Below are 15,095 nucleotides of genomic sequence, written 5' to 3'. Positions count from 1 at the left end.
GGAAGTCATTCCCTTGTCTTTTACACTCTAGCAAGCAAAACAAGTGTAAATTAAATGGAAGACACATGAAATCTTTATAAAGTCCTGTGTTTCCCCTAGCATGAAAGTTCCTTCTCTTTGGAGTAGAATAGGTCTTTATTCTGTGCTGTATTTTTCCCCATCAGAAAATGAAGAAGAATATAAATTTTCCTCATGACTTGAATTTAGCTTCATCAGCAGCCCCCTGCTGATGCAATTCATCCCAACAAGATTCTTTTTTTTTTTTTTTCCCAGTGAGCCGCTGCCCCTTCTCCCCCTCCTCCCAATAATTCAGACACGGAAAACAAGAGAGGAATTAGACAGACAGAACTTACTATCTAACAAGCTGCAACTTCAGACCAGGCAGGAATAACATTTAAAATATAAAAAGCAAATTTTTATCAAGCCTTTTCCTCCCCAGAGACTGCCACAAAAATATTCCTTGTTTGTCGCTGAGAATGAACCATTTTTCTCTTTCATTTCTGCTTTCTGTCACATATTTCATTTTGGCTGCCCCTTCTGTCTTTCAGCTTGGGACCTAGGCTGCTAATGCAGAATCACAGATAACTCAACAACAAAATGCCTGTATTATCTTTTTTTTTTTTTCTACTAGTCTGCCAGGTAATTGCAACCCTAAAAGCTTTTGCATATTTACCACAGAAACATGTCTCTCCTGGAGGATGGGACTGTCATCAGGTAGAATATTTCATTTAATAAGCCTCTTCTGAGGTACAAACTAGGGCTGGGGATTTTTTTCTGGCCTCCTTCAGAGTAAAGGACAAGCAGATAAAAATCAGCTGCTGCAGTGCTACATTGTCAAAGTTCCTGTTCCTGTGAAAATTAACTCTTACTAAGCTCAGAGCTCTGGAAGGCTTTGTCGGTGGGATGTTGATGAAGCAGGAAAAGGGTCTGATATCAACTCACACTATATTTTTTCCCCCGTCCTCTCCAAGCGTAAGACAGAGTTCTTTCCTATTTACAAAGAGAGCAACTACCCTGCTTTTCTGTAACCCAGCTGATGAGCTGTGCACAATGCCAGGACAAATTTTCATTAAATCAGTTCCTCAAGAAGGATTACATTTTTCCTATTTGCCCCTGTTTCACAGAATTACAATAACAAAAACAAGGCCTAAACATTTCTAAACTCAGCTGTCCTTTAAAGACAAATGCATTTTTTTCCCTACTTTTTCCCACCCAAGCCTGAGCTAGCAGTAGAATTGCTTTTCTCGGTCCTTGGGATGCTAAATCAAGCCAAGTAGTACCAAAAGGAAGGTCTGAGGAGAACATCTATGAAAGGAACTTGTGTCTTGGAGTCGAGATGATGACCTTCCAGGCTTATGAGAAGAGGCTCGTTTGCTGCAATGTTTAACAGGCTGAAGGGGAATACAGCTGGTTCACACATTTGCTTTGCATGCACCTATGCAGAGGTCATAAACTCTATCCTAGCACGACATACTCGTAGTTAAAATCACTGCGAGTGGGAATCAGCAGTCTCCGACAGGCCCTCAGTCCAACTGCAAATTACTGACAATACTCATTCATCCCTACCAACAGCATCCCGCGTGGAGAAAAAGTGTGTTTGGCCAACTTTGTTTTTGAAAAATCCCTGCTTTCACTTGAAAGCAAAAGCTGGAAGATACAGCTACCATACGAATTAATTGTTTAGGTTAAGGCCTTTCTGAAACCAAGAACCTACTTGTATTGACTTGGAAAGGAAATGTGGACTCCCCAGATCCAGTCCCTCTTCTGGAAACAGTTTCAGAGAGAAGGAAGCACAGACAACGGTAAAAGGCTTTCTAAATTTTAAATGGCAAATTCTTTTTTTTCCAACAGTCAATATTTTATGGTTATTTACAAATTGACTACGGTTTTCAACGCAAGTAAACTCAAAGAGCTAAGGATACCATTTTTTTCCTATCACCAAGCCTTTCTAAGAGCCATCCCAGTTAAGGATTAAGGGATGACTCTCATCCATTTGCAGCAAAGAAGGAAAACTCCCATAGGTAAAATACTTCTAGTAATGCTACTTGAGCCCAGCGTCTTACCTGTAATATCTGGATTGAAGGTAGGTAGAACACACAGCTTTAGACACATGGCTAGCTGAACCGAAGTCTATGACCTTGACCCTATATGGCTGTCGGGATGGATCTACCAACATGATGTTCTCTGGTTTGAGGTCAGCATGAATCAGTCCCAGGCTTTTCAACTTCATTAGGGCAGTTGCTACCTGCTGGAGAATTGGTCGAATGTACTTAAGGGGCAAAGGACTGAATTTGTTTTGTTTTAGGAAATCATAGAGGTTCTGCTCCAACATTTCAAAGACCAAGCACGTGTGATTCTTGTGCTGGAAGCACTCGTACGCGCGGACAAAGTTGTAGTCATCCGCACTTTCAGTGCTCAGCCGAGCCAGGATGCTCACTTCAATCTGGCCTTGCCGGGCATAGGAAGGATGGTTCTTTAGGATCTTGATGGCCACAATCTCGTTAGTGCCACGTTTCCAGCATTTGACTACTTGTCCGAAGGTCCCCCGGCCAAGAAACTCTAACACTTCATACGTGTTGGTCATGGAACAGAGCACCTCATGTTGCACCAGTTGGTAATCCCCTTCGCTGTTGGAGCCACTGTTTTTGGAGGTGGCCGTGGAGGTGGTGGCGGTGGCTACGGTGGCCCCACTGGCATTGTTCTGAATCATTGGTGGATGCTCTTCGATGATCTGCACGCTGCTTGTGTTCTCTATCTCCTCACTCTTCCGCTTAAGTCCACATTTTTGGTAGGTGTCCAGAAGGCTCACAGTGCTGCGACGCATCAGGTTGTGTGGCCCGCCCAGTGTTTGCCCAGACACTGCAACCACACCAGAAGTGCTGTTGGCGGACGTCACCACGATGTGCCCCGTGCTTGCTGGGAAGATGATGGTCTGTTCGTAAGGGATGCTTGGATTGGGGATCTGGAGGGAGGCGTTGACGGCTGCTGCGGCGGCTGCTTGGGAGGACTGCACGTTCTTGCTCTGGCTGTAGACTTTGCTGTGTGTGCCGTACCCAGTCATATCCCAGTTCGAACTCGGCTCCACTTTCAGTTTCTTCACGCTACAGAAGGCACTTGACTGAAGGGTGTGAGGAGAGAAAACTTGCACATGCGAGGCCATACCTGCAATAAAACATCAGATTGAAACCACAGTGTCAAGATGCCTTCCCCAGCTTTTTCCATTTGTTCAGTGGCAATAAGGGAGAATGGGATACAGACTTCAGATACAGCACACGCACAAAAATCAAGTTCTTCCAGAAATATGTATTCAACACAAATAAAAGATTATGCTCTAAAATAAATCATTACTCCCAGCTGAACTATACTAACAAACACTGAGACTTCTGCTCTCTTGCTCTTCCCCTTCTCATTTTTAATAATGAGAATGTAAATGTTATTTTTACCTCCTTTGCCTAAGGAGACTCCTATTCCCATTGTCTCCAGGAATATACCTAGATCTCTTTTGCTGATATAAAATACTGCAAAGCATTCTGCCTCTGGAGGCCAAATCTCAAATCCTCAGACTCATCCTGTATTAACAAGTTTGGCAGATAATGGCTTAAGACCTCCGTTTACCCCCATAAAACCACTGCGTAGCTGCTGGCTTGCAGAGAGCCAGGATGGGACCAGGAGATGACACACCATGACAAGTGGAGGTGTGCTGACAAAGCCGAAGAGCCAGGACAGAAGCAGCAGATGATGTCTCAGGTTGCTTGCCAAGTCTGTGTGTGGGAATCGAGCACAATGCTTGTCTCTGCTCAGGGACACTGATGATGGGAGTTAGACAACACGAGCTTCACCGTGTGCTCTTAGTTGTCTCAGATTTGTAAAATTGTGTTCATCTAATCTTATTCACAGTGACAACACTGTCACTGGAAAGCAGATCCCCTGGAAATGAACGGCATTGTTAACGATACAAGGTACAAATTAGCATGTGGTGGAATCAAGTCCTAATATAATTTATTTTTTAAGAAAAGAAAAAAAACTACTTTACTGCAAGCTTCTTTGCCTGTAGGAGAGCTAATGATCTTCTACACCGTTATTCAAAAAAAAAAAAAAAAAGAAACCCACAACCTCATAATCAAAGTCAAAATAAAGCATCATTGAGACAGGCTGACTGAGGAATCTGGGTAGCATCCCACTGAAACAGAAAATGTTCCTGTTCAGAAGGTGGTCCATGGAGAAGAGTACGCCCAGGTCCCAGCTTTCTGCTGGCTCTCCCTTCCCAGGGCAGGGATGGTGCCGCTGGGGCAAAGGTACCAAGAACCCCACGAGTCTACTGGGATTCCTACGGAAGAAGCCAGTGCCCGGCGAGAGTTAAAGCAGAAAGGCACACGCTCCTTCAACCCTTCTGTCTGTCGTCAGTGTTTCTTTTTAATAAACCAGAATGACTAGGGAAGAAAAAGACAATATGCTGAGCTGGCACCGCTGCTGAATTATTGAGCACAAACATAACCTTGACTTGTTTGCAACTTTAAGAAGTTAAAAGCTGAACGAATGCTTCAGCAACAACATCACAACAAACTCGGCAATGCACATGGATGACTCCTTCACGTGGAGACCTGGGAGTACCACACACCCAGCTCCCTTTCCTAAAAGAAGCCCATTCTCCACTGGCCCCTGTTGTTCTTCTGAAAATGTTCTGGAGTCCGTACGCACACAGGTGCACTTACACACATGCACACGTACACATACACACCCACATCAAAAAACACGAGCATTACTCCTCACTGCCAAAGCCCTGCAAACCACCATGGGCCCTCCTTCACAGGCCTTTAATGTCATTTTTGATGCCGTTTGCTGCGATTCATGTTAATTCCCCCCCAGAGCCTACTGGGCAGCAATTTCCAAGGTCCTTGCAACTCGGTCCTCATCCCCAAGCCCCTCTAAGAGGTTTCTCTCCTCTCCTTTCCACAGGGCGACGATGTGGCCACAGATGCTGTAGCACACAGCGGGCTCGGAGAACCGCAGCAGTATTACTCAGCCCGTCATCCCGGACACAAATGTCGTGTATGAGTGAGCTGAAGCTGTGTTTGTTTTTCCACTGATTAAGAAGAGTCACGGTGTTCTTTCTAGTACAGTACCAACCTTTCTGGAGAGTGGGGTTGGCTTGATGTATGTTTTCCCCCTGGACGCGAATAATAAAGCAGATGTAATTGGTAACATATTGCGGAGCTAGCCGAGGTGTAATTTATAGCTTTATGGCTTTCATTTCGTGGTGTGCTTGAGCAATATCTCTTCATATAAAATAAAAAGGGGGAAAAAGGATTGACGCAGAAGAAGGAGAGAGGTTCTTCTCACATGCTCCCCTGGAAATAACCCCAGAAGACTCAGACTCCCCCAAATTAAAGTCTTGGATGTGGAGCACAGCAGCTGCCACTTTCTCAGTGCTGCTGTAAAAACCAGGATAATCACCACCATTAAGAGCCAGACTTTCAACTGGTGCAAACTGGCAGAGCTCCAGTCGATATCAGCTGACGCTAAAAACAAGGTCAGCAGTCACTCAACATTGTCAACGTCAGATGGCTGTCTGTGCCCCTCGGTGAAACGAGTTGTTGTTAGGGCTTGGTTTCCACATCAACAAGCCCCTTGCTGTCCCTGCAACACTATTCACACAGGAACAGGGCACCCTGTTACCCCAAAAATGGGGGAGTGGAGGAAGCAGGGCTGTCTGGTGGCTGACAGGAGGACTTTGGACTCCACTGCTGCCACTGCCACCCTTCTCAGAGGTTGTACTTCATTGTAAGAGAAAGATTTTTTTTTTCTTCCTGTATGAAATCCTCTTCCTTCCATCCAAAATGATTTTTTTCACATCTGAGGTTTTAGGGGCACATGTTGTAGGAGAATAGCTCGGCTAGCTCTTCAGCATAGTCTGATACCAAGAAATTACAGTCTGACTGACAGCTTGGTGATGGGAAAGGAAGGCTTCTGCAGCAAAGTCATTTTTATTGCAAATTTGCCTGTGCAGCTAATGTGAGAAAAACACAACCTCAAATTTCCTGAGGACATTTTCAATTTGTGCTGGTGGCATATTCTTTTCTTAAAAAAAGATCTTTACTCCACAGAAATGGCAGAAATAGTAGTAAACGTGCATAGGAGTTGGAGGGCTTGTTACAGGGATCAAATTCCACCTTGCAGCCTGCGATACGATTTACACCTTCAGCCTTTTGATTACTGGCGACGACGCCAGTGAAGAGACAAGCTGGCTGCGGCATGGTGATCCACGCCAGCCCAGCCCCGTGGCCACGATGCCCTCAAGCATCCCCCAGAGCCAGCCTCTGGGGAAGGAGCATCCTTCTCCTGGGCTTTGGAGAGCATGGGGCTCATTTTGATATCGCCCCCACACTCGCCTGGAGAGTTTCTGGGCTGGGAGCTGAATCAAGGCTGGGTGCATTGCATTAAATAAAATTGATAGTTCCTTTCTTTAATAATGAGTTTTAGTGTGGCCATTTAAAGCTCTCACACAATTGATAGTAACTGGATTTAATGGGGCCTTCCCTGCCCTTGATATGACTTAGGTAACTCCCTGCAGCATCCACATGAGCTGAAGTATGTAGTGTGCAGCAAGGGGACAATATTAAAACAGACTGAATGACTTCTATTAAAAGACTCTACTTTTTTTTTTTTTGTCTTTCCCAAGAATTCCTCCCATGTCGGTTTTCACTTAATAATAATTTAGCAGGTGCTATTTACAATTCAGATGGCCCTCCTCTGCATGCGTGCACAAATCACGCAGCCGCCTCACCACAACTTCCAGCAGGTTTCGGGGAAGCGAATGAGGTAAAGTTCCCTATCCACCCACCTCAGCCCAGAGGGCGAAAAATACACTTTGGGGACTAAAGACGGAACAGTTTGAAAGTCGCTGATGTTTTCTTCTGTTTCATTCACAGCACTTAGTGCTGATTTATAAACGTGGCCTTTGCAGTGGCAGGAGACCAAGCCCCTGCCCTGTATTAAGTAGGCAGTAAGACCTTCTGCAGTACCTGCAGAGCTGCCAGTGCGCTGTAACCAGAGGCTGCTTGCTGACTGCTGGGAGAACGACAGAGCCTGCTTGAAAAATACTGTAGAAAGCACACGGCATGTGTTCAGCATATAAATGATGCGCACAAGACACTCCTGAAATAAATATCTTCCACTTCTCCCCAGAGAGGCACAGGCCTGAAAACTCATATACACACCCGGGTTAAGAAGGCAATGAAAAGGGGATCTGCCAGGTATGTCTAATGTATTGCACTTTCAAAATAGCCGTGTCTAAAGCACAGCACTCTTTGTCAAGGTGGCCTCTGTGAGGCCTCTTTTGAGGCATTGTCCCCGGTACCACACGCTTCTGGAACCTCCTTAAAACTGACGTCCCTGGAGGCTACACAAATTCCTTCCCCTGTGCTACCAAGTGTCTGGAGACAACCTCAAAGAAGAGTTCAGACCTCAACAGCCTCGGCTCCTTCCTGTCCTTGGTGAGCAGAAGATGTCAAGAGGGCCTCCGTTCCCCGTGAAAATCCCTCTGTCTTCCTGCTCTGCTTTCCCTGTCCTGCTCCTAAAACTGTCTCGTCCTAATTAGTAGTTTCTTAAATGCTTCAGCAGAGCATGGCAGCTCTCAGGGAAGTGACAGAGCCTGCCTCCTGCACTGCTCCAGACCTGGCTTCATGCAGCTCCAAGCTGCCTTGCTGGATCCACGTCCCACGGCCAGGGGAAGAACACTTTCCAACACACAGAGTAGCCATACATAAAACCAAATGAACGAAGTCGAACAACCCTCACCCCCACCTCCCTCCCACCCAAAAAGCATGTCTCGCCACGAGATGGCGGGAACCTCTGACCGCCGCCATCTTCACACCCCCTGCCCCCCAGCCACCTTTACTGCCCTCCTACAGAGGTTGTGAGGTGGGCGAGCCGTCCACCTGGGGGCTGGTCCCTGCCACCCCAGGTGGGAGCCGTGGTGAGCAGCTCCGGGGGAGCTGGGTGAGTCGGAGCCACAACACGTCCCGCACAGAGGGACAAAGCAGCAGGCCCCGCGCTGCTGATGGAAACCTGGAGGCTGCGCCAGCCCCGTCCACCCACAGCCACCACATCTGGCGGGTCGCTAGACGGTGCCATGAGAGCTGGCTTCAGACTGGGGGCAACTGCTTAAATAAGCCTGCTATACATCTGAAACACCATACTCCAAGGAATTAGTGAACAGAAGCCACTGCCAGCCACAGCCCTCCCTCTGAACCATCTGTGCCGTCTTTTATTTTGTCTCTGTAGACCAAAGTCAAGTCCCTGCAATACGGAGCCTTCCCTTCAGAACTCAGTGACCACAACCCCACTTCTCACCACTACAAAACTCCACTCTCCCGTACCCACTCTAAGCCACAAGACCCTACTATTAGACATCTTCTTTTATCTAGAAACATCGTGATTCCTATTCATCTTTTTAATGTGGGTTCGGGTGCCCACGAACCTGAGCAACAAGTTGTGGGCTCTTTGACATGTTTCTGGTTTTAGGCACATGAAGCAAAATCTCAGAGACAAACATATACACTATATTTAAGTCCTTAATTACACCTCAGTGAAGGATTCTTTCAGGGTCACCTCCGTCTCCCACTTTAATGAATTGCAGTAATGACAAGAGATATTATAGATTTCCTCCGTAAATCCTGTGGCTAGTTTATGTTTCACATTACAGTTCATTAATGATGCAACACCTGAGAACGCAGGTTAAAATATTCCTCACCAGAGGCTCGGCGGCCTCATTATTTCCCTGCAGATGCTGCAGCCACCAGACCGGACACTGACTTTAGGCCTCGGTGTGAGAGGGGCCAGCAGTCATGCTGCCCTGAGCTGGTGGGGGCTGAGACATTGGATACGCTCCTGGAGGAAAACCCAGCACAATGTGAACAGTGGAAAACTTTCTCTGCAGGACCTAAGCATGGGAATGGAAACGATGGCAGCATGTGAATACATGTTTGTTTTGACAAAATTGAGCTACACCCCAGTAAATAAACTCCCTTCAGCATACCTGTCAAAAGGCACAGGAATACTGCCACCTCTATGGGTATCGTGCAATAACGCTGCAAAAGCTCTGCCAGGATATCTCCAGACACACTGTAAGAAAGCTGGGAGTCTGCAGTGCCTGAGGCGGGTCCCAGCAGCTCGAGAAGGCAGCTGAATAGCCCTGCCTTGCGAACCTTACTGAGCAAAAGCCCTCCCGAGCCAGGGAGAGAAGTCTCCAGCTCCTGTGAGGACTGCTGGAGTCCCAGCAGCAAAATGAGGTGACAAGCGATAAGGACAGAGGCGACAGCAGCACCTGGAAGCCTTCGAGATCTGCCTGAGAGTGTGAAGAAACTTATGCACAATCTCAATGCAAAGACATTTTAGGAAAGTAGGTGTCAATGAAGTCAGGAACAAGTTTCACAAACAAACACTCAGTACAGTACTCCCAAGAGAAGCAACCCTCCTCTGGAGACAGAGGGGGGATGAGAAAGAAAGAACAAGGCCACGCCGGGCAGGTGGGATTGAGAGCAGCCCTGCTTTGAAGCTCTGTCTTCTAAGGCACTGATGACTGTCTAACAACGCTCTGCCAAACAAGTCCCTCTTCCCGGTTTCTCCCAGACAGGCAGGCAGAGGAGAGGCTGGTGCCCAGCTGGGGGCTGTGGGCAGGGTGCTGGGAGAGCCATCAGCCCAGCTGCCGGAGGAGCAGACCATGGTGACACTGCAGCACCATGCCGAATGAGGCACGGCACACATCTATAATGCCATGCTTCAGCCAGCTCCTCAAGTGATGGGGCCGGCCGGAGGAGATGGGAAAGAATGCTACCAAGGAGTGTTCTGTGGCTGCCCCACCATGAAGCCAAAATGGTGCCAGATGAACCTACAAGTGGTGATTTACATCCGGGTAGGACTGTTTGGCAACAGCACGTGTTCTGGCCAGCCTCCTCCCTGCCATCGTACATCCTCCACGGAGGGTGAGTGGAGCACATGGCAACCACAGCATTTCTACAGAACCCGAAGCTTCCTTTGGAGATCTGTACAAGACAGATAGACTGAGCAGTAAATATGACTCCGGCCAGGGCTTGCCCTGCATTGCGGCTTAGCACGTGTGTGGGTCCATATGTCCAACCTCCAAACAGATCTGTAACACGAGAGTCTCTGGGCTCCGACCAGCTCCGTCTCTGATTACTACTTGCTGACAGAGTTGCACCCTGGAAGCAGAACTGAAAATAAGAAGGCCCTCTCTCAGTGTGACTCTGCTTTCCAGGCAGTGTGGGTCACGTCACTCAGCTGGGTCACTTCAGTCTCCTTCTTCCAAATAGGGGGAACAACAGTATCCCCATATTACCAGGGAAAGAGAGGATTTGTGTCATTTCCAACCCCATATCCCACAGACTTCACTAGCTGCCCTATTTGACCATCAGTGATATTAGTTCCCAGAAAAGGGTTCCAGGGGCTCTGGAAAATGGACCAAAATGAATCAGCATTTGCCTCTGCTGCCCTGCCTGTGCCCCCATCACCCACACAGCGCTGGCACACTTGTGGAAAGGATGTTTGGGCTTTTTCCACCACTACTGCCTCTCCACCTGGATGCCTTCCCACCTGTAAATATTAGCTTTGTAATGTCAGTGACTCCAACTCGCCCGCAAGTGCAGTGAAACCACAGGGAATGGCTGGCACCTCGCATACTTCACTCGTCAGAAGCAACCCTACCTGTGAAGGCAGGACATGGGCAAGGCTTGTTGGGAGTCTCAGGCTGAGCCTCTCACTCCCACAGGATTTTTTCATAAGTGTTTCATTTGCAAAGAGGCAATTGCATGACATTCAGCGCTTGCTTTGTTTACGAAATCTGAAACTCAGATCAAGCACTAGCTGGGCTGAAAAGGTCAGCTTGCCTGTTCGCAAAGTCCCTCCCTTCATTTCATTTCCGTCAAGATACAGACCTGTTGGAGAGAAACAAGCCTCTGGTGAGGTTTGCATGAAATACGCAGGATCTGAGCTGCAAAGGAAGATGAAGATGCGAGGAGAAAGGTGGGGAAGCCGGGCAGGCAGCTCTGCTGGATCAGGAAATTGAGATAGACTGATTTGGTGACCTCCTGACTATCCCAAAGCCAGGGTTAACTACATCACCTCGCTTCTGCAGCAACATCTCCCTTCCAAATAAGAATGACCAAAGACACGATTTACAGCACCCTACATCGAGAGCTATGGGGTGTTTCAAAAAATTGAAATAAAAAGGCTACTTTAGGTTGATTGTTTGACCTTCACTTTAAGTAGTTAAATCAATTGTGTAAATAACCTGTCTTCCACAGGCACAGAAACACACACCTACACAGAGAAAAGCCCTTCAGTTGTGGAAGGACAACACATCTGGAGCATGAGTTTTTCACCCTGCCTTCCTGACTTTAGCCTTCCCATTGCTCAGGGCCAAGAAAAGTTCCAAAAGTGAAAATGGTGGCCGAACAGTCACAATTTTTACTGTTATCCACAGCTCTTGATCTGTATTCTGAAGTGACTATAAAACCAAAGATGTATGAAATGCAAATGGCTGAGGCCTCCAGCACAACTCAGAACTAGGACGGGCAGAGGCACACAATGGGATGGGGAGGCACTGGGTTTAGGGTTTGGATGTGGATGCATTTCTCGTCAAAAATCCCGATTCAGTCATCTCTCTGTTTCACAGGCAGCATCTGAAAAGAGTGGCCCTGCAGGAAAGTGCCATGTTACAAGTCTGTCTTGATCCCTTCTTCTTTGAGAATGCCAAGTAGTTTGTAGCGAACCAAAGTGACAGCAAACCACAGTGCTCCCCATGAGAGCACCCAGCACTACCACGAGTATCCTTGGGAACCCTTGTAACTGTGATCATCCAGAAATCCCAATGATTTTTTTTTTTTAATCTGAGGTTGCATTGATCTCTGTCACACAAAACACATGACCACACTCAGACACACATGCACGTGCTTGTACTTGCACAGCCACAGAACGACCCACGTAGGCAATGAATCTCTCCTCCAAACGAAACGAGTGAAGTTATTCAAGTACCCCAAGCAATCCTGCAGTAGTGCTTCCGGACACCGCTCTGCCCCACACCGCTGGCTTGCTGTGGGCGATGGGGTCTGGCAGCACCTGCCTGCTCTCCGACTGTCTTCACAACAACTTTCTTTTTAAGCAAGGTCCCATAGGACAGGGGGCCAGTTCAGTGTGCAGAGAAGAAGCCTGGTTAGCCAAGGATGGGCAGCCTAGGTGATGCTCAAAGCTCTTGTTAACAGAAAAAGAAAACCTGGTTTAGGCATGGGGATAAAGTACATGAAAGATTTCAGAGCCCTGAAGAGTAAACATCCAAGAGCTCAGGAAAGGATATCTGACTTGAGAAGGAGGGATATAAGGCCCTTGTGTGTGACGAAGAAGCTGAGGGACACCAGTAACTGCCTACTCCCCCTCAAAGCTCTAAAAGAGAAGAAATCAGAGGAAGTCATTAAGAGAAAAAAAAACACAATAAAAACCTCCACGTGTACCAGCAGAACTCCCTATCTACCATCAGTCTCTCCCCCAGGTTTCTCTTTTGTGCAGGATATGATTATTTATTGACATATTTACTTACTCAGCTCTACACTGCTTAATGCCATGGCTTCAAGGCTTCTTGCACTAGCAAGACTAAAGAATGACAGAAGAAGAACAAAGCTGAACCTGAAGATCCAGCACAACATATACCAAATGCCTTCTGTGGTTCCTTCTACTGCTGTGATGGGCTAGAGCTTCAAAAGCAGGGCCCTCAGCTGAGACAGCCCCACCATCAGACCTGCTGTACACGCTCCTCTTCAACCAAGAAAGTGCAAGCACGTGACAGCCTTGGTGGGGTGTACAGAGAAAGATAACCCTTGGTGCAACTTTGCTCCAGTCTGCTTGTGCTTTAGAGATGACAGACGGTGCCCTGAATGGTACCTTGCAGAGACAAGGGCACCTGAGCACACCTCAAGCCATGTGCGACTGCGTTCATTTGTCACTGCCAGTAACATCTCTGTGGTACTCATGGGCACAGCACAGTAGCTGAAGCAAAACCTACCGAATCAAAAATCCATATTAGAAAGGATAGTTAGCTACAGACCACAGGCTAGCCAAATAAAGGTGCCGTCAGGCCTCCTTCTCATCCATGGTCCTACATTTGTGACCTGATGTGTCACTATACACTTTTAACAGGCTGCAGCCACTTACCTAATCTCTTCCATAAGCATCTTCTTGGCACTAATACAGCTGTTTTGCAGCCATGTCCTTTAAACCCAAAACACACAGCTCCTTCCTTTCCATACAGCAAAGAAGTTCGAGAACTCAGGCTAGATGATACAATGGGACAAGTTCAGCACCATCAATGCATCAGTGACAGCACAGCCAAGCTGTCCACAGTCTCACCTACTGTTTTTGACCAACGATGAAAACAAAGTCAGGCCAAATGGAGTCAAGGGGAAAGAAGAGATTCTGGGAAAGTAAGCTCTGTATGATTTCTCACAAGAAGCAAATACACTTCTGTTTCCACAGGATCCAGAAAAACAAATCAGTAACATCTTGTAGTCAATCACAAGAGCTTTTGATAGCTCTCTGAGAACCTTGGACACCTTATGTCTAACATAAGAATGCCTGGAGAGAAAAGCTGCCTGAGGTGGGCCTATGGTTGTTGCTATAGTGATTATGAGAATCCCAGTAAATGATGAGAGGGGGAAACTGCCAAAAAAACAAACCCAAAAACAGCTAAAGGAATTTAGTACCAAAAGCCCCGTGAGCATTCATGAGGCCTTCTGCACTCAAAACTCATGGAGAGCTTTCAAAAACTTTCCCAAAACAAATATCCCTGTGGATGAAGAGGCTGGAAACTAGACTCAGCAGAAGTACAGCAACTGGGGAAAGAATTTCAGTGGGAAGGGGGCCAGTTTACACCCCATATAAACACCCAATTAATTCAAAGTTTGCAGCACTCCTTTGTGGACATAGTCCCCGGGTTTGGTCATTATTCATATCTGAAAATAGCCACGCTTCCCTCTTTAGTCCTTCCTGGACTCATGGGAGATTGAAATGAGTCACCAGAGGACCAGCTGAGTCATCCAGCCAAAGCTTGGGAAGAGATGCAAAATTGGTCATCACATCCATGATTAAAACGTGGATGACGGCAGCTGTCCTAGCAACCAGCCATGCACGAAGCAGCGCGGGCTGGAGACCGCTACCAGACGTTTCTTGAAGCCAGACAGAAAGAGGCCTTATATGAAACTAGTACAAGGCCAAATAAGCACTGACCACCGGTTCTGCACCTGACACAAAGCCCTTCTCCTCCCGTTTCCCCACCCTGGCCACATTAGGAAAAAGGGGGTTCCTTCTCTCAGAAATGCCCTCCTCCATCTTCCTGATCGCTGGCAATTTCGAGCTGCTTTTCCAGCTTCTACGAACCAAAGTCCCAATTTGTTCCATTCCCTTAGTGTATCATCAAACCTTAACAAAACCCGTTTCAATATACAACCTACCTGAGGGCCAAACAACTATGACCTTTGAAGAACACAGCTCTGTATTTCATTTCGATGTCTATTGTTTTCAGAACAAAAGGGAGCAGGGCGATTGCTTTTGAGCACAGAAAATGTATTTACCTAACAGGTTTTTTATGGCGATTATGGAAGTTTTGTGAGCGAGTTAGCTCAGTGTTCAGGACTGTGGGAGACTGCTAGGCCCGGCCTGGGTCAGGCAGGCTGTGAGCAGATGCAGTGCAAGCTGCCTCGGCCTGGATGATGCAGTACAACCTCGCATTTCGGCACCCAGCGCACGGTGCTGATCCTGACCTAGTGCCAGCCCGGCTGAATGTGGTATCACACTGAGCACACACACACCACCACGCACATCTCTGGCTCACCAGGATGGGTGAGAAGTACAGGGTGGGACCTCAGTCCTACAAAAGTCAGTCACATGCATAAAGTTTAAAATGGACACATTCATACCAGCACCTACAAAATCAGCGCCCTGTGACACGGAGTTTGTCTTAATCTCTGTTCACTTTTACAGTATTCTGGCAAAAGTAGAAAAAAATAGATGTAGCTGAGTGACAAAAAATC

General features: G+C 47.2%; 1 protein-coding gene across 12 annotated transcripts in view; it reads right to left on the bottom strand.

Moving 5' to 3' along the window:
• HIPK2 (homeodomain interacting protein kinase 2) overlaps nt 1-15,095 on the bottom strand; it is a 135,866-nt gene that overhangs the window by 92,546 nt on the left and 28,225 nt on the right. For all 12 annotated transcript variants that reach the window (XM_080558274.1, XM_080558272.1, XM_080558266.1 and 9 more), the window contains one exon: nt 2,064-3,162. In XM_080558274.1, coding sequence (XP_080414400.1) covers nt 2,064-3,162 — 1,099 coding nt within the window. The remainder of the gene's footprint in view (nt 1-2,063; nt 3,163-15,095) is intronic.

The sequence above is a fragment of the Anser brachyrhynchus genome (assembly GCF_964034855.1).
Source record: "Anser brachyrhynchus genome assembly, chromosome: 1".
Taxonomy (NCBI): domain Eukaryota; kingdom Metazoa; phylum Chordata; class Aves; order Anseriformes; family Anatidae; genus Anser; species Anser brachyrhynchus.
Note: the sequence above shows the minus strand (reverse complement) of the source record. Positions and strands in the feature narration are given on the sequence as shown.